Below are 25,717 nucleotides of genomic sequence, written 5' to 3' on the forward strand. Positions count from 1 at the left end.
TACATTTTAATATGGACAGTCACGGAATTTGTCAAAGTTAACAAATTAATCAAATCAAATCTCCATATGGACCAGTATCTGTAAATGTTAAGCCGCAAAGTTGGTTAAAATCTGAATCATGCATGTTCTGCTCATCTCTGTGTGAATGAATGAAAGGCAGAGAGATGTGTGGGTTTGTTTACTACATAGACTGAAGCGCGTGACGCCTGCAGTAATTTCAGCATCTTCCATCTCAATGAGGACATTAATACATAAACAACAACACCGGAACTGTTCTGCGTCACTTCCTAAGCATTTTACCATTGCATTTGAGTAAAACCAGTGTCAATTTAAAGGTTTATTCACGGCAACCCCTCAAAACAGCCTCTACATTGCGAGTAAATCACTCGCATATGTGAATAAATTTTATTCTGGGCGACTAAATTATGTCTATTGTTAGCCATTGGCGAATCAATTATTAGATTTTACTGGCCAGAGTGTGTTCGAGGCTATTATAAGATTGCATGGCGCAGATATATTTTCACTCGCTGAACACTGACTGAGCGCTTCAGAGTTCTCTCTCCATCAAGCGATCTGTACTTTTAAATTCATCTCAATGGATGCACAGTACACCTGTATTTGTCTCTTTACTGTCTATGATATTTGCCAAACTGTAAACTCTTTGTGAAGGCGCACGACTCACCGTTGCTTTGCTGATAGCTCCGTTTCCCACACATGCAAAGAAAGAGAGAGCGAGAGTCTTACCACGCTGAATCGACATGCTACGTGTAAACTATATTCTTTGTTGTCTTCTCCTGAGTTCATTTAGAATTATTCATATTTTTCGAACAAGCAGTAGATATGCCGGTTTCTCCGGTAGTGGGCGGAGCTAATGCGCAAATGGCAATTTCATTGGCTGGCGCTCATCTATAACCATCCCTGTTTTGATTTCAGCAAATCAGTTTGACCGAACGCAGACAACATGATTAACATTCATGAACCAGCAGCTCATTGTATACTGTTAGTATGGTAGTAGAATTAGTAGTAGTATTATCTTTTAATAATAATTAATATGATCTATTACATTTTATTACATTTTATCATTTTTTTAATACAGAAACCCTCAATGACCAAAAATATCTTAAGCATCACCACCAGTCTTAAGTTCAGTTAAAATGACAAATATACATTCATTAAAAGCTAATTTTTACATAAAGGCATTGTGCTATAAATATTACTATTATGTAGTAAAATGTATGTGATACTGCTACTACTGTTAATTAAAAATTAAATCACACAATATTTCTTCCATGTTTTAATTTTAATAGCAAATCCCCTTTATTTAACAAAAATTAAAATGTTTAAATTTCATAAATTAAAAGACAAATTAAATTTGGGTGAAACTTGTTTACTGTTTTTCATAATTATATTATATTACTATATTTAATTATATTTCTATATTTACACAATTGTAAATAAGTATAAAGAATGGCATTGGTTTTATTTTTTTAGTGATAAAAAGTTATTATTTTTTAATTATCATATTTTTGTGTTTTGCTTTGGTACCGAAATTGGTACCAAAAACCATGGATTTTCACTGGTATCGGTACCGAATACTAAAATTTTGGTACCGTGACAACACTAGTGTAATTATTAATCAAGTGTTGATCAGTATTTAATAGGGCTGTGAATCTTTGGCAAGGCAGCGATTCGATTACGATTCATAGGTTTTCGATTCGATTCAAGAACGATTTTTGCAAAATTAGAATGATTCAATTTCAAAACAAAAACAAGAGAGGACCAACAATATATTAAAGGGATACTCCAACCCAAAATTAACATTTTGTCATTTGGTTTACTGCTAACTAGTAAAACACTCTGATAATAATATGTTAGATGGAAACATTGTGCATTATTATCAGGTTTGTAACTTAATTTACTATAAAACTAATATAAACACTCATTCAATAACTTCTGCAGTACAAACAAACCAATATCCTGGAGTAATTCATTTACTCAAACAGTACAATGACTGAACTGCTGTGAAGAGAGAACTGCAGATGAACACTGAGCCGAGCCAGATAACGAACAAAACGGCTCGGTGTTCATCTTCAGTTCTCTCTTCACAGCAGTTCAGTGTACTGTTTGAGTACATGAATTACTCCGGGATATTGGTTTGTTTTAACTCAGAGGGAGTGTCAGCCACATTAAAAAAAAAGTTAACAGCTTAAGTCATTTGTGGATTAATGCATATTAGAGATGCGAACCGTTTAAAATGATTCAGTTCGATTTGGTGAACTGAATGATTCGTTCGCGAACCGGCTATATAGACTTTTTGTTTTGAACTCTCTCACACAACAGTCACAGAGGAGAAGACAATGATGAATAAAGTCGTCGTTTTTGCTATTTTTGAACCAAAATGTATTTTCGATGCTTCAAAAAATTCCAACCGACCCTCTGATATCACATGGACTACTTTGATGTTTTTCTTACCTTTCTGGACATGGACAGTAGACCGTACACACAGCTTCAATGGAGGGACTGAGAGCTCTCGGACTAAAATCTAAAATATCTTAAACTGTGTTCCAAAGATAACCGAAGTTTTTTACGGGTTTGAAACAACATGAGGGTGAGTTATTAATTACATAATTTTGCTATCTGGGTGAACTAACCCTTTAAATAGGCGAAATGCCGTGAACAGTTAAAACTAACCTCAGAAGACTCCACGTCTAAAGCTTCGGCAGCTCTTTGTGCTCTCATCAGGCGAAGACTTAAATAACAGCGCTTTGCACAAAGGTACGTTACCTGGCATTACGGACAGACTTTGATATAAAACCTTCTCTCTTTCCAAAAAGCTCTCGGGTTAAGGAGTTCCAGGCGCCAAAAATCTGACTTGTGTGCCGGGGCATAAAACCGAGTCCTGAGAAGTTCCGCTCATAAACCCCGCCCCCTGCATGTAAACGAATGGAACCTCTCTTTCAAAAAAAGAAAGGGCGGCTGGCCCATAGACATATAAATACCTGCCTCATTGGCAACTTTGAGCCGTTGCCGCTATACGTCAACGCGTCCGCCATGTTGGTGAGGGCAAGACTGCCTTAAAACAAATCAAAGGAAACGGGGGAGCTGCGGTTTTTACTGAATAAAAACACGATAACGTTCACATTTATCAACCGATTTCAGAGGTTTGTGATCTACGTGCAGTTAAAAAAAACTTTGCCTCCAGTTATTTAGTTAGGTTTGGAAAGTTATTAATTGAAAGCTCACATTTGTCTCACTTGTTGATTTCGTTGATTTTTTTCGGTTTACAAATCTGTTAATTTAGTATAACTGTGACATATTCATGTAATGTAATTTGAATGTACATTAGTTGTTTTATTGCTTTCTCTGTGTTCAGTCCCAACATTTTTCTTTCTTTTTTTTCTCTCTCTTTTTTTGTGTCTCGGGTCAGCTCATTCCCTTTGAAATACTGGGATAAAATCTAAATAATACATCTTTAAACACTAATAATTTACTATCGTTGTGAAAATTAATAAAACAAGTAAATAAAAATCAAAAAGTGACACACTTGTAGTCTGCTTTTCATTTTGATAGCACTATAACCTACAGATGAACTCCACAACAAATAATAACATGTAATTGATGAGGCTATGGATCCAGTGAAAATGAAAATATCACTGATACAGTGCACAGTAGAAATATAGTACAAGTGATATTTTATATTAAAAAGTATGTAGAACAACTTAAAGTGAATTATATGAAAAGCGAGTACAACGGTACAATAACATACCAGTATGTGATATAATAGATTTATAATAGCATAAAATGATATGTAAAATATGAATAATACCATAATAAATAACTGAACAATAATAGGTTCAGTCAGCTCCTTAGCATGATATCATAGATTTCATTTTTAAACAGCATTTATATATATTTATGTATGTTTCACGAAATTGATTCTGAATAATTCAGATTGCTTTCATTGATTTATTTCAAAACGTTTAGTGTGATGTTGTCCATTGTTGATAGTTTTCATACTTAAGCTGTGAAAGGAACATTTTTAAGGGCTCAACACAACAGCTTTTATGATACAGAAGCCACTTTAGTTTTTGATTCTGAATATATTATTCAGGTGTTTTGTTATTTATTTCAGAAATCCTTGTTATATACAATATTCAGTTTGTGCTGGTCTGACTTAATCAAAATAGTGTTTAAAAATTACCTTCTGTTTTACTTTGTGTTTGTATAGACCATAACGCATAAAAGCGCATTAACAGGAACATTAAAGAATGTTCTTTAAAAAAGTAACTAAACAGTAAAACAGTAATGCATTACTTCTTTGGTGTAAGTAATCAACAAAGTAATTGAGTTACTTTTTGAATTAAGTAACTACTGTAACTAGTTACTGATATGAATGTTTGAGTGTGAGTATGTGAGGTTTACCTTGCACAACAAAATCTCAAAGTATAGTTATGTTCATCACAGACCAGAATATGAGATGGTCCCCTCAAAAAACTTTATATTAATTAAAATTAATAATCATTATAACAACATCACACTGATTTTATCATGATAATGCAGCTGGACTCACTATGAGTTCCTATGTTTTTCATTTATAGGCTATTAACATCATGTAGTTTTTGTGTAAAGACACACGCAGTACATTATCAGCATTAAAAAGCCCGTGCAAAGCTTTTTAAAAGCAGTCTATAGTATTAGAATATGAGCTGGGTCATTCTGTCGATTCATTCAGGGCTGCTCTGGGTTTAGTACAAACACAACACTAGTCTAGGGAGGTATAGTCTTGTCTCTTGGAAATGTAGAGAACAGGTTTCCTCAGCTTTCCTTAAGGTTTGTCCTTGTCCTGTTTGCAAATGGCTAAAAGGGAAGAAAAAAACAATACATAGAATCAGTTCACAGTTTTATGAAAAGCAATGAAATCCTTTTAATCAAGTGATGATAAACTTAATCGATAACACTTTTGAATAACGGTCCATTAGTTAATATTATTTAACTACTTTAGTTAACATGATCTAAGCAAGAACAATCCTTCTACAGCATTTATTAACCTTAGTGGATGTTCATTTCAACATTTACTAATGCATTATTAAAATCAAAAGTTGTGCTTGTTAACATTAGTTAATGCACTCTAAATTAGCATGAATTAACAATGAAAAACTGTATTTTCATTAACTAACATGAACAAAGATGAATAAATACAGTAATAAATGTATTGTTCATTGTTTGTTCATGTTCGTTAATTAATTAATTAACATTAACTAAAGGACTAGTATTCTAAAGTGTTACCACTTAATCTTTGTAAATAAGTAACGGTAGTGAAATTAAAGAGAGAAGATTTAGCTCCATTATTAATCTAGACAGTCAAAGGGTTCACTCTGTACAGTACAGACCAAAAGTTTGGACACACCTTCTCATTCAAAGAGTTTTCTTTATTTTCATGACTATGAAAATTGTAGATTCACACTGAAGGCATCAAAACTATGAATTAACACATGTGGATTTATATATGGAATTATATACATAACAAAAAGTGTGAAACAACTGAAAATATGTCATATTCTAGGTTCTTCAAAGTAGCCACCTTTTGCTTTGATTACTGCTTTGCACACTCTTGGCTTTCTCTTGATGAGCTTCAAGAGGTAGTCACCTGAAATGGTCTTCTGGGACAACGGGACGTGACAATAAGCGACACTGACTTCTATTTTAGAAATGGATTTTATTTTCTGCGACAGGAACAACATACTAAATATGACAGCGATAATCTCAGGTAATGATTATGTGCTTTATTCAATGTTAAACGTGTCTAATGTGGGTTTGAATATTATTTTGCATGATCTTTATAGCCATGGTAGTTTTACTCTCATTTCTTCGCTAGAGTGAATAAATAACTCAGACCACTCCTGTATGCCCGTGACTGTGGTTTACTGAACAGCATTTACTTCTCTAAGTGCAATATACAAAACGGTCCGTGCTGCAACACGAGTCTAATAACTACGATGGCGTTTTAGTGCCACAAAAAAAAAAAAAAAAGAGAATATCACAAAAATAAAGTCGAAATATCACTTTATTTTTGTGATATTTCGACTTTATTCTCTAAATATTTTGACTTTATTCTCGAAACATTTCGACTTTATTCTTGAAACATTTTGACTTTATTCTTGAAACATTTTGTCTTTATTCTCTAAACATTTCGACTTTATTCTTGTAGTATTAAGACTTTATTCTCGTAATATTTCAACTTTATTCTCGTAATATTTCGACTTTATTCTCCAAATATTACGACTTTAATCTCGAGATCTTAGATTTTTTTTTTCAACGTTGCACTAAAAGCTGTCGTAAATAACAATCAAATTTTTTTAAATCCTTTTTTTTCCCACACAATTGCAACAACACATATTTATCTCTATATCTGAACACGGTATCTGTCTGAACATTTCTAAACATTTTTTATTTCTCCCCCTAACCTCAATTTTCTTTTTCTTTTCATCTCTAATTTATAGGCTTTAGATTTCTAAACACATTCTTTTCTCAGCCTGCAGAACATGTTTTATATAAAAGAGAGGGTATAAGAATCAGTCCATGTTTAAATATGTAACAAAGTCCTTCAAATACTGTTTTGACACTAATCTGACCTGCTCTGTTAGTGACAGTAGGTTTTGTGTCACCATTTGGCAGAAGAAAAAAAACCTCCATTTGTCTGTTGTTCTCAGCAAACTTTTCTTGTTTCGTGACCTGATCTTGATGGCCAGTGTGTCTTAGGTACGTTCTGTTTCTCCTCAGAACACCACCACTGTCCAGTTCAACCCTGTATGATCGGTTGTTGACTGGTTCCAGAACTGTTGCCAAACCTTTTGTGACATAACATAACCTATCACACTATTATCTCCTCCATTTCCTCTATGCATCCATCTTCATGGTCTCCAGCATCTGTTAACACCCACTGACAGACTTCTGAATGGCTTCCACATAAAAAATATGAATATGGTTTCTCCTTTGAATGAACTTTCAGGTGCTTCTTCAGGCCTGAAGCCCACAGATATGTTTTGTTGCACTGGTCACATGTGTGCAGCTCCTCTACATTGTGGCTGTTCAAGTGCTCCTTAAGGTGTGCCGATTGTCTGAAGCGCTTTCCACACTGATCACATGTGTATGCTTTCTCTCCAGTGTGGATCTTCCTGTGAACCTTGAGACTCTGTTCGTATGCAAAACACTTTCCACATTGATCACACGTGTGCGGCTTCTCTACACTGTGGACGTTCATGTGGTCCTTAAGGTGTCCTTGTTGTCTGAAACTCTTCCCGCACTGATCACATGTGTATGCTTTCTCTCCAGCGTGGATCCTCATGTGAATATTGAGACTCTTCCTGCATGTCAAACTCTTTCCGCACTGAGCACAGGTGAATCTTTTCTCCTCTGTAAAGAGATACTTTCAGTCTGTGACTTGTCATTGATTTTTCCATTTTTTACATGATGTTTCTCCATCAGGTCTGAAATTAAAATTACATAAATACATTATAAGTCTTAAAAATCTGAGAGAAATGTGAGGTGAAATGCCATAAAAGTGAAGCTGAAAGCATGGCCTACACAAGGTTATGATCATTTCTATGTGCTTTTATGAATATTTTCCGTGAACAAGGCACAATGATCTCCAAATGTAAGAGGAGCAGGAAATGAAGAACTGTTGTAATTTTGATCAACATTATTTTTATATTTCAAGGTATTCGGTTCCTTTTTGGGCACAAAACTAAATGATTTGTTAATATTGCTTTTTATGTGAATGGCATGCAGCTGCATATACAGTGTTATGTACAATATAATATTCAGTGTTGCTTGAATTTGTTACAAGAGAGAGAAGCCGGTGCGTGTGGTTTTCAATAGTTTCAAAATATTACTATAATACTAAGCGAACCAAGTAAAATGTCGTCACTGAACATGAACTGAACGAATGAATCAAATGTAAAATCAGCAAAATCATGTGGAATTCAGCTTCTTGATCAGTTTCAGTTCTGCTCTGATTCACTCCGAGATCCTACACAATGATAATTGGACTTTATGGAGGAACAAAGCGCTGTGAATGAAAGGTAGAAGGAATGCAGCACAATTATCAATTCACCTCAAATATCTTCTTTTCATTATCATTGGAAGCCAAACTCAAACTCTATTAATTGCACAGATCTAAAGAGATCTCTCTTCTGCACTGTCAATAGCAGACACATAATAATGTTTTGATATTATACAGAGACACCATTCATAACAATGTTTATGTAACAATAAAAAAATGGTAATTTTATTGAATAAAGTGTATTTTCTTATTTCCTCCATTACCCAGAGCAGATTCTACTTGGTTCTGGAACCCATCCCTACTTACAGGAGTAGGAGGATCGGTTACAATGCTACAGTACATCTTGCATCTGGATTTTCTAAACACATCAGAAATGGAAGAATATCTACTTGATTTTAAAACAACAATGAAGTAAAGCAGTTTAAAAGTTACAGACACTTCTTCAGCTTCCAGAATAAAAACGTTTTCCACATGTAAAATATAAAAAATAAACAAACTACTTTCCTTCATAAAAAGAGTAAACATGATAAAAATGAACCTCATAAAACCCAATGATATTAATAAAATCATGAAGTAAAATGACAAGAATAACACTTGTAGTTATTGTTTATCTATGGCACATGACACATGGCTATTGCTCCTATAACAGCTCATTTGTATCAGTTCTTTTGCCTTTGTGTTGATTTCTCACAGATTTCTGCTCGTTCTAAATCAGATATAGATAACGCAGCACAGTAAAGATTACATTTGTATGAATGCATTAGTGAGAGCGATTGTGTGTGTGAATTATTTCTACATGGCTAGGGTGACCATATGAGCCATTTTCCCAGGACGCGTCCTTGCCAGGATTTCTATATTGCCTAAAACACCCAAAGTAGTTTGACCAATAACATGCAGGTATGGTACATAATCAACCAATCGTCCAGCATCGTGCCGTGTGAGAAGGTGAGATCTACAGAGAACGATCAAAGGAATGCAAATACACTTACATGTTAGGTGTTTGTTTGTTCATTCAACTTGAAGCGTCGCTGTGCACCGATCATTGTGTGACACCAAAGTACCAAGAGAGTGATTTTAATCAATAAGGAGCCGTCTGCTTTGCTCTCTATAGCTCTTATGAATGCCGTACAATGATCGATCTGCACAGCACAAACAGCCAAAATCTGGATATTTTAGACAATATAACAATCCTAGCAAGGACACGTCCTGGGAAAATGGCTTATATGGTCACCCTATACATGGCAGTGTCTCTGTATTAGTAGTGACGCTGTGGGCTTTAGTTATTAAGAAATATATGATTTCAATTTTCAGTTTCTAAGCTATTTTATTGAGAAACAACAGAACAGAGATGACAGTACATTTCCTCACTGAATGATTCTGTGCATGCGTGATGTACGAGCTACTGTCTGTAGTCTATGTGTGTGTGTGTGTGTTACAGTGCAGCAGCGCATTAGATTAGAACAGTGATTAATTTACCTGTACAATAAGCTGTTTAAAATGTGCATTCTCCCGTTCAATTTCAAGCATCCTGTTGTGCCATCTATAGGACCAGCGACTAATCAACATCAAGCTTAAAGCGTCATGGCAGAACATTGATGTCGAGTAGTCGATTAGTCTGTGTATCCCCTACTACTGACTGTGAATGTTCTTTGTTATGCTTAAGTAGAGAAGATGAATAACGGAAACTCTTCCCACATACAGTGCAGTGATACGGTTTCTCTCCAGTGTGGATCCTCTCATGTGTTTTCAGAGTTGCTACCTGACTGAATCTCTTGTCACAGTGTGAACACTTGTAAGGTTTCTCTCCAGTGTGGATCCTCTCATGTGTTTCCAGATATCCTAACCGACTGAATCTCTTGTCACAGTGTGAACACTTGTAAGGTTTCTCTCCAGTGTGGATCCTCTCATGTGTTTTCAGGGATCCTAACCGACTGAATCTCATGTCACAGTGTGAACACTTGTAAGGTTTCTCTCCAGTGTGGATCCACTGGTGCTGTTTCAAACTTTCAGCTCTAATAAAAGTCTTCTCACACTCAAAGCACATATATTCTCTCACACCAGTGTGTATCTTCTGATGAACTTTTAAATTTTGCAAAAGTGAAAACCTCTTTCCACATGAACATGAATGTGGTTTCTCCTTTGAATGAACTTTCAGGTGACTGTTCAGGTTTGTAGCCGTCAAAAATGTTTTTCCACATTGATCACATTCATAAAGTTTCTCTCCAGTGTGGATGTTCATGTGTCTCTTAAGGTTTGATGATGCTGTAAAACTCTTCTCACAACGATCACATCTGTATGGTTTCTCTCCAGTGTGGATCCTCATGTGAATCTCAAGACTCTGTTTGTTTATCAAACTCTTTCCACACTGAGTGCAGGTGAAAGATTTCTCGTCTCTTCTCTTCTTTAAATCTTTCTGTTTGGTTGGAGGGCAACTCAAAGAGTTTTCTCCAGTTTTGACATGTTGCTTCTGCTCCTCTTCATTCTCCTCATTTTCTTCAATCAACTCTAAAATAAAAGTAAAAAATAAATAAACATTTTACTACAAAATTTAGATACAAATCCCGCGTTTCTATAGTAAGAACCCTTAAGTCCCTCGATATACTTCAAACGAAGTACGTTTTCATTCTTCTTTTCGGGGCAAAAAGAAGTTAGAAAAGTTTAAGGGACTGTATACTGTTAACGAACTATCCGACACCCCCGCACTGCTGGAGGCGGGGTGTAGATTCATGTAAACGTGTCATGACGCTTCCGTGTATCCCCTAAACAAAACAACAATGAAATGAAGAAGTTTAAGCAAACTAGGTGTGAGACGGGCACCAATGGTCAGATTATAGACAAAAGAATAATGATTAGCAGCAGTTCAGAGTCAAGTATCACGTTTGCAATACAAAAGAACCATTCCATAATCAGTCCTTTATGAGATGTGTGAATGTCTCACAACTTTAGCATGATGTGGAAAAAAAAATATTGGAATCAGTTTTTTGCTTTATTTTATTAGCGTTCATTTATTTTATTAAACGGGACAAATTGTTTTGATAAAAACAAAGGTTTATTATCATATGTTCGTTTGGCATTTTTTTTACTGTATACCCTTTAAATTCGTTTATTGAAAGAAAAACAGCAGCAGTATGGTGCAACAATCATTTGAAACTTGTATTTGGTGCTTGCTACCTTATATCTTTACTCTTTCCTTTCATTCTTTTGATGGCTTTGGAAAACTTGTCTCGGATGTTTCTCTGCTTCACTTTTTGCATAACTCCGGGTCGTCCACACCAAGCTTCATTGCTATTTCTTTCTAGGAATGAAATACTGTCTGTACATCTTTAAAGTCTGTCCGTGAGTGATTGTAAAGGTGTGGATATATTTGTGCAGCTCAAATTTTCGACAATCAGTGTATTCAGGAGATGTTGCTCTACTTGATGACCTCTGCAGAATGAGGAATGAACAGAGGAAAAAAGGACGTCAAAGAAGGTGGAGTTTCAGAACACCTCCACAGATTGCGTAACCGCCACGGACCAATAGAAACTCAAAGGTGTTTAGGAGTCAAAAGAACTCCCCTAGAAAATTCACTTTGGTGAGCCATTTCGAACTGACAAAATAAACTCAAAACGAACTTCGTTTTGGCCTGATTTTGTTCAAAATTACATCATATCAGTTCGTTTTTTGATTTAGTTTGAAGTATATCGGGATCTTCACTATTTGCTGCTTCAACTATATTATTGCACAGCTCCATATATCTTTCCTATCACAGTGTTTAAACACTGAAGAATCAAGATTAAACACCAACCTGTTTGTTCTTCAGTGTGTTTCATTCTGCAGGGTTCTGGATCTCTCATGTTCTCTCTGATCTTCAATAAACTCTGTCTCTGCAGATTTCACTTCTTCCTGATGCTTTGATGCTCGTTGTCACTTGTAGACTCAAGGGAATATTTCAGCATATATTGATGAACTGCAGTGGGAGGAGCTTCACTGATGGTGTGATTGTTGTGGGAGGATCTTCACTGAATGTGTGATAGTTGTGGGAGGAGCTTCCCTGAAGGTTTGATAGTTGTGGGAGGATCTTCACTGAAGGAGGAGAAGATCTGTTAAATTCCAATAAAAATCAGTTACAGCGTTTATGATTTTAAACTAATTTACTACTATTAAACTCTTTATATTCAGCTATCTATCCATCTTGTAAAGTAGATTTTTAGTAAATTAATCACAGTGTTTTATAATAATTCACAAACTGTATCACTTTTTATTTTCTAAGTATTTCATCCACGTATTTAAATTCCTACATTTATCTTTCTTTAATATACAGGCAAAGAAATATAAAACAAAGTAAGGGAAAAAAAAATTAAAGTAAGTAAATTTTATTTATATAGCACATTAAACATAGCAAAGCTATCCAAAGTGCTGAACAATGTAAAATCAAATTAAAAGTAAGAGGAAACAGAAAAAACAAAAAACTAACAAAAAAAAACAAGACATACAATACAATAAAACAGCAATGAAGTGAAATTAAAATGCTAAGGAGAAAAGATATGTTTTCAACCTCGATTTAAAAATGGTAATGGAAGGTGCAAGGAGGCAGTCTAGAAGCAATTGGTTCCACAGACGGGGGGCAGTGACTGAAAAGGCTCTGTCACCCTTAGTTTTCATACGGGAACAAGGGACAGATAAAAGAGCCCTGTCAGCAGATCTTAAAAGTCTGGTAGATGACAAAGGGATGATAAGATCTTTAAGATAACATGGAGCTTGATTGTTAAGAGCTTTAAAAACAAAATCTTAAACTGAACCCTAAAATGGACTGGAAGCCAGTGAAGAGAAGCTAAAATTGGAGTGACATGGTCATATTTCTTTGCCCCAGTCAGCAGCCTTGCAGCTGCATTTTGTACCAACTGGAGGCGTGAAAGCGATGACTGAGGACAACCTGAGAACAGTGAATTACAGTTATCTAAACGAGAAGTGATAAAAGCATGAATAACATTCTCCAAATCCTGAAAAGACAAAAACAGTTTAAGTTTGGAGATGACCTGTAATTGGTAAAAGCTGTTCCTCACGACAGAATTAATTTGTTTGGACAAACATAATTCTGAATCTATGATAACGCCCAGGTTTCTAACCTGCGAGGAAATTGAGGTGAAGTGATTGCCCAGCTCCTTAATAATATCCTTTCTTATTTTTGGGGGACCAAAAACAATAATTTCTGTTGGAGAAAGTTATTTGATAACCAATTTTTTTATATCAGAGACACATTCCAGCAATGGTTGAATGGAATCACCAGCTTTTAGCGGGAGGTACAACTGTGTATCATCAGCATATAAATGAAAAGAGACATTGTGCTTCCTGATAATATCCCCCAAAGGGCGCCTATATAAGTTAAAAAGAAGCGGCCCCAGAATAGAGCCTTGAGGTACTCCACTAGTAATTAGGGGCAGATGATGAGGAAAACTTGCCTAGCTCTACAGAAAAAGACCTATCTTTGAGATCTGAGCTAAACCATTGTAAGGCTGTGCCCCTGATACCAATCAGATGTTCTAAACGGCAAATAAGAACATTATGATCCACGGTATCAAAAGCAGCTGTAAGATCCAGTAAAATCAATACTGCATTTTTACCAGCATCAGCTGCCATCAAAATATCATTGAACACTTTAAGCAAAGCAGACTCCGTACTGTGATAAGTAGTGAACCCAGACTGAAAAGGTTCTAATAAATTAGCTGTATTTAAGAATGTGATCAGTTGTAACTGCACAACTTTTTCCAAAAGCTTTGACAAAAATTATAACTTTGAGACAGGCCGAAAATTGTTAAAGCAACTTTCATCCAAACCTTGTTTCTTTAGCAAAGGCTGAACAACCGCATGCTTAAAGCAGTTCGGAACCACACCAGTGTCCAAAGAGGAGTTAATCAACACTTGGACACTGGGGCCAATTACTGGAAAAGCTGCTTTTATGATTACAGAAGGAACAATGTCCAGTGAGGAATTAGTAGACTTCATTTTGTTAACGAGATCGGAAAGTTCTATTAAAGAGACATGTTGAAAATGGCAAAATAAAAATGAACTACCAGGCGAGTTCAAAGACAGGTCTGAAAGCGGTGAAGTAAAAGATAAGCGAATGGCACTCACTTTGTCAACAAAAAATGCCAAGAATTTCTCACAGAGCCCTGCTGATGGCTCCCTAGAGAACTGGGATTTCGGATTAATAAATTAATTTATTGTGGAAATTAAACCCTAGGTCTATGACAGTGTGCGCTAATCAGGTCTGAAAAATATTTCGATCTTGCTAATTTAGCAGCAGTGTTTGGAATAACGGCGTTTAAAACAATGGCGTTAGGTAACGATGTTATTTTTTCAGTAACGGGGTAATCTAACTAATTACTTTTCCCGTCATTACAACGCCGTTAACATTACTGAACGTTAAATGCGGTGCGTTATGTATGCATTAATTTAATAAACTATGCAATCCGAACGCACCCCTGGCTCACACAGCGAGTGAGCAGGTGGGTTAATAACGAGATAAGCGATTATGATTGGCTAAGGCAGAGTCATGTGTTTCATGGTAGCCAATCAGAGCCAGTGTTTTTATACACATGCCGGCACACGCGGCAGCGCCAGCGGCGCCAAACACACACGCAACAGCTACACAGAGATTCACAGCAGCAGCAGAAATGGCGAGTTAGGAGCAATCCGATGAAAAGTTGGCAATTTCAAGGTGGAGATATAAGCACTACTTCAAATTCATTGTGGTCAAAGGCAAGAACGTGCATGTAATGTGTACATGTAATGTGTGACACGCATCTACAAAAGCTATAGTGGCCAAAAACACTTTTCTTACAAAGATAATACTTGAAGTGCAGGATAAAACTCTTGCTGTCTGTTGACGTGCAGTAAATATCGAACGTTATGTACGAACACCTGTCTGTTCTACTCAAATCAACTGACTTGTGAAAACTGAAAAAAATAAAAAAATATCTCTGACATATAGCAACTTTTTTTTTTTTTACAGTAACGCAAATAATAGTTACTTCCCCTGGTAACGCGTTACTTTTATTATAGAGTAATTCAGTTACTAACTCAGTTACTTTTTGGAACAAGTAGTGAGTAACTATAACTAATTACTTTTTTAAAGTAACGTTCCCAACAGTTATTAGCAGCGCTCTGAAACTTAACCAGACAATCTTTAAAAATCTCAAGAGACACAGTAAGATGATAATGCTTCCATCTCCTCCCTGCTTTACGACACGCCTGTCTAAGAGAGCGAGCGTTGTCATCCAACCAATAATAATTCAAGATTCAAGATTCAAGATTTTTATTCGTCACATACAAAATTATATATAGCATATATAACCAGCAGTGAAATGTGAGTCAGGTCCGCTCCATGGACAGTGCAATTATAAAAGAAAACAACAAAGATGAAAATATACATAAATAAAGCTATGTAAGAATGAAATAAAAGTAAACAATAAAAATATAAGAATAAAATATAAAAAATGTATATTGTAGAATTAAATATAGAACGCAAAATAATGTGCATGAATGTAGACTGTAGTCTTAAATACTAAGATGTACAGGGATGTACAATGTGCATATATGCATTTTACTGTAGTCTTAAATATTAAGATACCCAGGAATGTACAAGAAGCAATTGTGCAAAACAGGGTGACACTGTCAGTGTGTCTATGTGAGGTAGTGAATATAGAAAAAGATAAAGTGAACATTAAGTGGAGACATGATGTTAAGAGGCTGGTTTAGAGTTTAAGAGCCTGATGCCCTGGGGGAAGAAACTCCTCCTGATTCTCTCATTTTTTGCCATCAGGCTACGGAAGCGCTTACCAGATGGCAGCAAAGTGAAAATATGATTACTGGGGTGGATGGAGTCTTTGATGATTTTTGCAGCTCTACTTCTGCAGCGTTTGAGGTAGATGTCCTGCAGAGAGGGGAGAGCATACCCTGAAATGCGCTCAGCTAAGCGCACAACTCTCTGCAGGGCTTTGCAGTCTTGACTGGAGCTGTTCCCATACCACACTGAGATGCACTGAGTCAATACACTTTCTATAGCCCCAGAATAGAAAGTTTTCAGGATTGCTGGTGAGACCCTGAATTTCCTCAGCTGTCGCAGATGGTACAGTCTTTGCCTGGCTTTCTTAACCTGTGCTTGACTGTGAGTAGTCCAAGTCAGGTCCTCTGAGATGTTTACACCAAGGTACTTGAAGCTGCTCACCCTCTCCACAGGGGTCCCGGTGATCATAAGAGGAATATAGGGCTGCTGCTGTCTCTTCCTAAAGTCCACAATCAGTTCTTTAGTTTTGCTCACATTCAGAGAGAGACAGTTGTCCTGGCACCATGATGTCAATTTCTCTACCTCATCCAAGTATGCGGTCTCATTATTGTTGTGAATGAGGCCCAGAACCACAGTATCATCAGCAAATTTGATAATGGATGTGGAGCTGTGTGAAGACACGCAGTCATGTGTGTAGAGAGAGTAGAGCAGAGGACTCAGGACACAGCCCTGTGGGGCTCCTACGTTCAGGGTGATGGAGCTGGAGGTGTACTGGCCTAGTTTCACCACTTGAGGTCTGCCGTTGAGGAAATCAAGGATCCAGTCGCAGAGTGAAGAATTCAGTCCGAGGTCTATGAGTTTGGAAGCTAGCTTTGTGGGGACTATAGTATTAAAAGCTGAGCTATAGTCAATAAATAGCAGCCTTACATAGTTCCTGTTATTGCTGTCGATGTTGTAACGGCGCTAATGGAGGACAGGAGACAAATGCAAGTACGAGTAAGTTTATTAGAAGTATGATGATGATGAAAGGTCGGAGAGTAACGCAGGAACCACGGTGGCAGCACAGACTGGTGGGTTGAGACGTGGGGTGCGTTGAACGACGATGACAGCAGTGATAATCCAAGAGTGGTGAGTGTATTCCAAGCGTGACTACAGGATCCGAACAGAACTGCGACAATGCAAGGCAGGAACAACACGAACACGACATCAAACACCAGGATCTACAAACAACGATCAGACAAACAGGAAACGAAAGACAGGGTGTTAAATAGTCTGTGGGAACTAGCCGCACCTGCCGCTGATCAGTGATCAGCGACCACACCCACATGAAACAATCAACATGACGTAACCTGACTACAGCTGGAGACGGTGCATTCACGAACCGTGACAGTACCCCTCCTCCTAAGAACGCCTCCTGGCGTCCCCAGAATCTCTTACCTGTCGATTGTAATCATCGATAAGGGAATGATCCAGGATGTCCCTAGCAGGTACCCAACTTCTCTCCTCCGGACCGTAACCCTCCCAGTCCACCAAGTACTGAAATCCGCGTCCCCTCCTTCTAGAGTCCAGAATACGATTAACCAAATAAGTGGTCTCCCCATCTACGAGACGCGGCGGGGGAGGGACCGGGGTAGGCGGATTAATGGGAGAATAAAATACAGGCTTTATTTTGGATACATGAAAGGCGGGGTGAATTCTCCTGTACGTCGGAGGGAGTTTGAGGCGGACTGTCACCGGACTAATGATCTTGGTGACAGTAAACGGGCCGATAAATTTGGGAGCCAGTTTATTAGAAACGGAACGGAGAGGAATGTTCTTAGTAGAAAGCCACACCTTTTGACCCACGACGTATACGGGAGGCCTAGACCGGTGGCGATCGGCTTTGGCCTTGGTGTGCGCCCCCACTTGGAGTAGAGTCTCGCGGGCTCTGGTCCAAGTGCGGTGGCACCTCTGGATGAAGGCGTGAACGGAGGGGACCGCAACCTCGGATTCCATACTGGGAAAAATTGGTGGCTGGTACCCTACACTACACTCAAAAGGAGATAGGCCCGTAGCCGATACTGGTAAGGTATTGTGGGCGTACTCCACCATAGACAATTGTTGGCTCCAGGAGGAAGGATTCTTGGAGACCAAACATCGCAACACCCTTTCCAAATCTTGGTTGGCTCTCTCGGTCTGGCCATTGCTCTGGGGGTGAAACCCTGAGGACAGACTTACAGTCGCTCCTAGTAATTTACAGAATTCTCGCCAAAATTTAGACACAAATTGGGGTCCTCTGTCAGAAACCACGTCTATCGGGAGGCCATGTAAACGAAAGACGTGGTCTATGACGGTCAACGCTGTCTCCTTGGCTGAGGGCAACTTGGCCAAAGGAATAAAATGGGCGGCCTTCGAGAACCGGTCCACCACGGTTAAAACAACCGTGTTGCCCTGGGAGGGCGGGAGGGCGGTAATAAAATCTAGTGCGATATGGGACCAGGGTCTTGAAGGTACCGGCAGCGGTTGGAGTAACCCATCCGGAGACCGATTGGAAGCCTTACCAGTGGCACATACCGAGCAAGCCAAAACAAAATTGTGAATGTCGCGAGCCATAAGTGGCCACCAGAATCATTGCTTGACTAAAAATCTAGTACGGTTAACCCCTGGATGGCAAGCCACATTAGAGCAATGTCCCCACTGGATAACGTTGGACCTTAATCCCTCCGGCACAAATAAGCGGTTCGGTGGGCACCCGGGCGGAGGCGTTACCCCTTCTAAGGCCGTTCTGACCTTCGATTCGATCTCCCATGTGAGAGTGGAGACCACTAATGTCTCAGGAAAAATACACTCGGGAGTGGACGGGCGTTCGGAATGGTCAAAAATACGAGACAAGGAATCGGGTTTGATATTTTTGGAACCCGGGCGGTACGAAATAGTAAAATCAAAACTTCCGAAAAAAAGTGCCCATCGAGCCTGCCTGGAGTTCAACCTTTTGGCGGTGCTAATGTACTCTAAGTTCTTGTGGTCAGTCCATACTATAAAAGGAACCCCCGATCCTTCTAACCAGTGTCGCCATTCCTCCAATGCCATCTTGACTGCCAACAATTCTCTGTTACCAATATCGTAATTACTCTCAGCAGGAGATAGACGATAAGAAAAATACGCGCAAGGGTGGACCTTGTCGTCTGAGGGAGAACGTTGGGATAACACCGCTCCTACCCCCACCTCTGACGCATCGACCTCCACCACGAACTGCCGTGTGGCGTCAGGGGTAATGAGAATTGGAGCTGAAATGAAACGGCTCTTCAGTTTCGCAAACGCAGCTTCCGCTGTGTTTGACCACCTGAAAGCAGTCCTGGCGGAGGTCAAGGCGGTCAGAGGCGCGGCTAGTTGGCTGAAATTGCGAATGAAACGCCGGTAGAAGTTAGCGAACCCCAGAAACCTCTGTAGGGCCTTACGGGAATCTGGACTTGGCCATTCTACCACAGCCCTAACCTTCTCGGGATCCATGCGTATTCCCTCAGTCGACACGATAAACCCCAAAAATGGAATAGACTGTGCATGAAACTCGCATTTCTCCGCCTTGACAAAAAGCCTATTCTCTAGCAACCTCTGAAGCACTCGTCGGACGTGCTGCACATGTTCCTGGAGAGAAGAAGAAAAAATCAATATGTCGTCCAGGTAGACATAAATGAACTGATCAATCATATCTCGCAGCACGTCGTTGACGAGTGCCTGGAAGACCCCTGGGGAGTTGGAGAGCCCGAAGGGCATGACCAAATATTCAAAGTGCCCTCTGGGGGTGTTAAACGCGGTCTTCCATTCATCCCCCTCCCTGATCCGAACCAAATGATACGCATTGCGTAAGTCCAGTTTTGTGAAAATAGACGCTCCCTGCAACCTCTCGAAGGCTGAAGACATCAACGGCAAAGGATAAGTATTCTTTACCGTGATGTTGTTCAGCTCTCGGTAATCAATACAAGGTCGCAGTGATCCGTCCTTCTTTCCCACAAAAAAGAACCCCGCCCCCGCAGGAGAAGAGGAAGGGCGGATGAATTTGGAAGCTAGAGAATCAGAAATATATTTCTCCATAGCCTCCCTCTCTGGCACAGAAAGTGAATAAAGTTTGCCTTTAGGCGGAGACTTACCTGACAATAACTCTATGGCACAGTCGTAAGGACGATGCGGAGGAAGAGAAGCAGCTTGAGACTTACTGAACACTTCCTTCAGGTGGAGGTACTCAGCGGGCACGTTAGATAAATCCACCGCCTCCTCCTGTAACACAGACACAGACGGACAAGCAGACACTAAACAAGACTCATGACACCTACGAGACCAAGAAAAGATGGAATTAGAGGACCAGTTTACTTTGGGGTTATGGAGAAGGAGCCAAGGGTGTCCGAGGACAATTGGTGCCAGGGGAGTGTCAAGGATGTGAAATGAGATAGTTTCGGAGTGGTTGCCAGAGGTGATGAGTGTGATCTCCTCAGTGCAGTGAGAAATAGTGGGGAGTTGCTGTCCAGTGAGGGCATGGACCGTGATGTGGTGCGGCAGGGCTTTGAGGGGAATGTGGAGCTTGTGTGCAAGGTGACGATCCATAAAGTTACCTTCTGCCCCAGTGTCCAGTAGTGCCTGACAGTGGTGTGTCTGTGCTGACCACCGCAGTCTTACCGGAAGGAGCGTAGATGATGGCAGTGATGAGGTCTTCTCGGCAGAGATCCCACCCGATAGTAGCCTCATGTGTACTACCGGGCTTGGCCTTTTACTGGACAGGTATGGGCTTGATGTCCGGCTCCCCCGCAGTACATGCAAAGACCCAGGGATCTCCGCCTCTCCTTCTCCTCCCGGGAAAGCCGAGCTCGCCCTACCTGCATGGGCTCGTGATCGTAGGTGGGGCTGACCACGTCTCCGCCACTGAATCGCCCGTCCGCCGGGCCCCTGGATGGGGTGTTGAACAGCCCCCTCCTCTCCATCCGAGTAAGGCGGGCATCCACCCGTAACGCTAGATCAATGAGTCCATTAAGAGAGGGGGGCAGATCCAGGGCGTAGATCTCCCTCTGGACGCGGTCAGCCAGCCCATGCAGGAACATGTCCCACTGCGCCTCTTCGTTCCAATGGCACTCCGCCGCCAGGGTTCTGAATTCGATAGAGAAGTCTGAGACGGACCTCTCCCTCTGGCGTAACTCCGCCAGCCTCCTGGCCGCCTCCCGTCCTGCGACGGCCCGATCGAAGACCCGCCTCATCTCCTCGGAGAGCGCCAGGAACGAGTCGCAGTATGGGTCCTGGTTCTCCCACACCGCCGTCCCCCATAGTGCCGCCCTCCCAGAGAGTAAGGTGAGCACAAAGGCCACTTTCGCCCTCTCGTTGGCGAATGTCCTGGGTTGCAGGGCAAAATGCATATCACAGCGGGTTAGAAATGCTCTACAAAAGCTGGGCTCACCCGAGTATGCTTCCGGGATAGGAAGACGCGGTTCCGGCTGGGAGGTGGTCACTGGTGGTACCGGGAGAGCAGGCGGTGTGGGTGGCGCAGTGGGCGCTCGAAGAAGATGGAACTGCTGGGTGAGCTCGGACACCTGCGTTACCAAGGCTTGGACCGCGCGACCAGTGTCGTTAAGAGTCCTCTCCTGGGAGTCCATCCTCCGAACACTGGCGCTGAGAAATTCCTCCAGAGATGAAGCTTGAGTACTCGCTGCCTCCATGATGGTCTGATCGTTCTGTAACGGCGCTAATGGAGGACAGGAGACAAATGCAAGTAGGAGTAAGTTTATTAGAAGTATGATGATGATGAAAGGTCGGAGAGTAACGCAGGAACCACGGTGGCAGCACAGACTGGTGGGTTGAGACGTGGGGTGCGTTGAACGACGATGACAGCGGTGATAATCCAAGAGTGGTGAGTGTATTCCAAGCGTGACTACAGGATCCGAACAGAACTGCGACAAGGCAAGGCAGGAACAACACGAACACGACATCAAACACCAGGATCTACAAACAACGATCAGACAAACAGGAAACGAAAGACAGGGTGTTAAATAGTCTGTGGGAACTAGCCGCACCTGCCGCTGATCAGTGATCAGCGACCACACCCACATGAAACAATCAACATGACGTAACCTGACTACAGCTGGAGACGGTGCATTCACGAACCGTGACAGATGTGTGTGAGAGAAGAGTGCAGGATGTGAGAGATGGCATCATCAGTGGATCTGTTTGGGCGATAAGCAAACTGAAGAGGGTCCAAAGTATCCGGGATGGAGGAGCAGATGACGTTTTTAACCAGTCCCTCAAAGACCTTCATGACTATTGATGTGAGGGCAACTGGACGATAGTCATTCAGACAAGAGGGTTTATTGTTTTTAGGCACAGGGATGATGACCGATTTTTTGAACGAGGTGGGAACCACAGATGTAGCAAGAGACTCGTTAAAAATGGATGTAAACAAACTAGCGAGCTGATCAGCGCAGGACCGCAGAACACGACCAGAAATCCCATCAGGTCCAGCTGCTTTCCTTACATTCACTCGCTTTAGTGCCCTCCGAACCTCGTCCTCCGACACGGTGATCGCATAATGATTGCTGCTTCCTGACGCGCTGATCGGCAGACCCACACTGCTTCGATTGCTTTCAAAGCGGCCGTAGAAAGTGTTTAGCTCGTCAGCCAGCGACGGATCTGCTCTCACCTCTGCAGAGGATTTATTTCCAAAGTCACAGATGGTCCTTAGTCCTTGCCACATGCGTCGGGAGTCATTTAGCTGGAAATGTGACTCTATGCGTTCCCTGTATCTGTGTTTGGCGGCTCTTACTGCGCGCCGGAGAGCATAGCACGATGCTTTGTACTCACTCATGTTTCCCGATAGAAGACCGGCGTTGTAAGCAGCAGTGCGTTTGTTTACTGCTGCACGGATTGATCTGTCCACCCATGGTTTCTGATTAGAGAATGTCCTTATAGTTATTGTATCTGTAGCTTGTTCGGCTAGCGTGTTTACAAAGCTTAACGCTACATCCGTGAACTCGCTGACGTCAGATGAACTTGCGCGAAACATTTCCCAGTCTACGTCATCAAGAGCCGCCTGTAACGTTGCTTCTGATTGGTCGGACCATCGCGTCACCACCCTCTGCATTCTTAAACAGAGTGTAGCAATGATCCAGTGTATTCTGTCCTCTGATTGGACAGGATACATGTTGATAAAAATTAGGCATGACTTGCCTGAGTTTGGCTTTGTTAAAGTCCCCGGCAATGATAATAGCAGCGTCAGGATGTTTGTTGATGTTGCCGCTGAGCGCATCGTGAAGCTCAGACAAAGCCAAGCCAGTGTCTGCTTGTGGAGGGATGTAAACAGCAGTTATGATGATCGATGAAAACTCCCGAAGCAGATAGAATGGGCGGCAAAAAATGGATAAATGTTCCAGATGAGGCTAGCAGGAGCGCGACAGAGTGGAGATATTCCTGGGGTCACACCATTTCTTGTTAATCATGAAACAAACTCCTCCGCCTTTGGATTTGCCGGCCTCGGCTGTCCTGTCCATCCGTAAAACAGAGAAGTTTTCAGACGGCGTTACAGCAGCGTCCGGGACCAAGGGTGTGAGCCACGTTTCAGACAAACAAAGGATGTTACAGTCCCTAATGTCCCGTTGGAAACTTATCCTGGCTCTAAGATCGTCCATCTTATTCTCCAGAGACTGGACATTGGCGAGCAAAATGCTCGGTAAAGGAGGGCTGTGTGCTCTTTTCCTCAGTCTGTTGCAAATCCCAGCACGTTTCCCGCGGTGTTTCTTGTTCCGTCGCCTCGGGTGGTTATTCAGGTGGCCATTGTTCATCTCGGCATTCCGGAGAATCTCAGATGGCCACGATGGGTTGGAGGATAAAGTGTCCTGAAACAGGTCAGTGAAGCGGTGTCCAATGTCCAAAAGTGTTTCCTTTTCGTATATGATCAGTGCAGAGGTAATGTGTGTAAAAAGAGAAAGCAAAAGTAGGTAAAAAAGTAAATAAAAACATAATCTAAGCGGAGCGACCTGGACGGTGACCGGACTCGGCGGCGCCATCTTGAGAAGATTTTATCTTAGGTTGTTTAGCTTTAAAAGGAGCAATAGAATCTAAGATATTAGAACAAACTGTGTAAAAGAGAGAAATCAAAACATCAGGCCCATAGGATGCCTTTTCAGCATGTAAGATAGATTTTTCAACAGCATTAGCTAGATAGTTATCATTAAACTGAGAAACAGTCAGTGAATTAATAAAACGATAATAAAAATCAGCAGGATTATTCACAGTAGCAGAGATAACAGCAGGAACCTTAAAAAGAATGGGTTTGTGATCAGAAAATGAAGCATCATCAATGACAACATCAACTACAGAGGAACCATGTGACATTATAAGGTCAAGTGTGTGACCAAGAATATGAGTTGCTTGATTTATATGTTGAGAAAAACCGAACGAGTCTAAGATATTACAAAACTCTGCAACCAAAGGACGCCCTGGGCAGCAAAGATGTATATTAAAATCACCCAGAAACAACATTCGATCATACAACGGGGAAACAGAAGTTAAAAATTCAGAAAACTCACTGGTAAAATTACTTCCAACATTAGGTGGCCTATAGATGAGAGCACAGAACAGCAGAGATGAATAAGACTGTAATACCACACACTGTACTTAAAATGATAAAAAAGTTTGAACAGAAACTGATTGAATATTAAGTGACTGTTTAAAAACCATTGCAACCCCACCACCTCTACCAGCAGATCTTGGGGTACTAATAAAACAGCAGTTCGGTGGGCAAAGTTCTTCAAAAGGTGACAACTCACCAGTGTTTGGAATAACAGCATTTAAAAGAACGGCGTTAGGTAACGACGTTATTTTTTCAGTAACGGGGTAATATAACTAATTACTTTTCCCGTCGTTACAACGCGGTTAACGTTACTGAACGTTAAATGCGGTGCGTTACTATGCATTGATTTAATAAACTATGCAATCCGAACGCACCCCTGGCTCAGCGAGTGAGCAGGTGGGTTAATAACGAGATAAGCGAATATGATTGGCTAAGGCAGAGTCATGTGTTTCATGGTAGACAATCAGAGCCAGTGTTTTTACACACATGCCGGCGGCGTCAAACACACACACTCAACAGCTACACAGAGATTCGCAGCAGCAGAAATGGCGAGTCACGAGCAATCTGATGAAAAATTGGTATTTTCAAGGTGGAGATATAAGCACTACTTCAAATTCATTGTGGTCAAAGGCAAGAACGTGCATGTAATGTGTACATGTAATGTGTGACACACATCTACAAAGCTAGTGGCCAAAAACACTTTTCTTACAAAGATAATACTTGAAGTGCAGGATAAAACTCTTGCTGTCTGTTGACGTGCAATAAATATCGAAAGTTATGTACGACCACCTGTCTGTTCTACTCATTTAAACTGACTTGTGAAAACTGCAAAAAATTCTCTAACATATAGTGTCTTTTTTTTTTACAGTAACGCAAATAGTTACTTTCCCTGGTAACGAGTTACTTTTATTATAGAGTAATTCAGTTACTAACTCAGTTACTTTTTGGAACAAGTTGTGAGTAACTATAACTAATTACTTTTTTAAAGTAACGTTCCCAACAGTGCAACTCACCAGCACTGACCCAAGTCTCAGTCAAGCACAAAATGTCCAGATCCCAACGGATAAAAAAAGTCACGTAAAATGAAAGTTTTATTGCAAACAGATCTAGCGTTCACTAAGGCCATATTCAAAGGAGGCTGTGTTGACAAGTTCAGATCCAGATGTTGAACCAAGTTCAGTTGGCAAAGATTTCAACATAGACAACCACTACATAATCAACCAATCGTCCAGCATCGTGCCATGTGAGAAGGTGAGATCTACAAAGAACGATCAAAGGAATGCAAATACACGTACATGTATAC

General features: G+C 40.6%; 2 protein-coding genes across 5 annotated transcripts in view; both read right to left on the reverse strand.

Annotated features, from left to right (window-relative positions):
• Positions 1-6,836: 6,836 nt before the first annotated feature.
• Positions 6,837-7,380, reverse strand: LOC113075286 (putative zinc finger protein 876). The gene has a single exon (XM_026247995.1). The coding sequence runs from the start codon at positions 7,343-7,345 to the stop codon at positions 6,872-6,874; it is 474 nt and encodes a 157-aa protein (XP_026103780.1). The 5' UTR covers positions 7,346-7,380; the 3' UTR covers positions 6,837-6,871.
• Positions 7,365-25,717, reverse strand: part of LOC113075282 (zinc finger protein 525-like) — a 31,390-nt gene continuing 13,037 nt past the window's right edge. Inside the window, exons 2-4 of one of the 4 annotated variants that reach the window (XR_003280908.1) lie at positions 11,850-12,127; positions 9,539-10,567; positions 7,365-7,487 (exon numbers count right to left, since the gene is read on the reverse strand). Coding sequence is in view for 3 of the 4 variants with exons in the window: in XM_026247990.1 (XP_026103775.1) it covers positions 9,642-10,567; positions 11,850-11,898 (975 nt within the window). In the remaining variant the exon portion in view is untranslated. Of the gene's footprint in view, positions 7,488-9,366; positions 10,568-11,849; positions 12,145-25,717 lie in introns of those variants that run through there. The other 3 variants (XM_026247990.1, XM_026247991.1, XM_026247992.1) reach the window with 3 other exon arrangements.

This window comes from Carassius auratus, unplaced genomic scaffold (assembly GCF_003368295.1).
Source record: "Carassius auratus strain Wakin unplaced genomic scaffold, ASM336829v1 scaf_tig00016667, whole genome shotgun sequence".
NCBI classification, from domain to species: domain Eukaryota; kingdom Metazoa; phylum Chordata; class Actinopteri; order Cypriniformes; family Cyprinidae; genus Carassius; species Carassius auratus.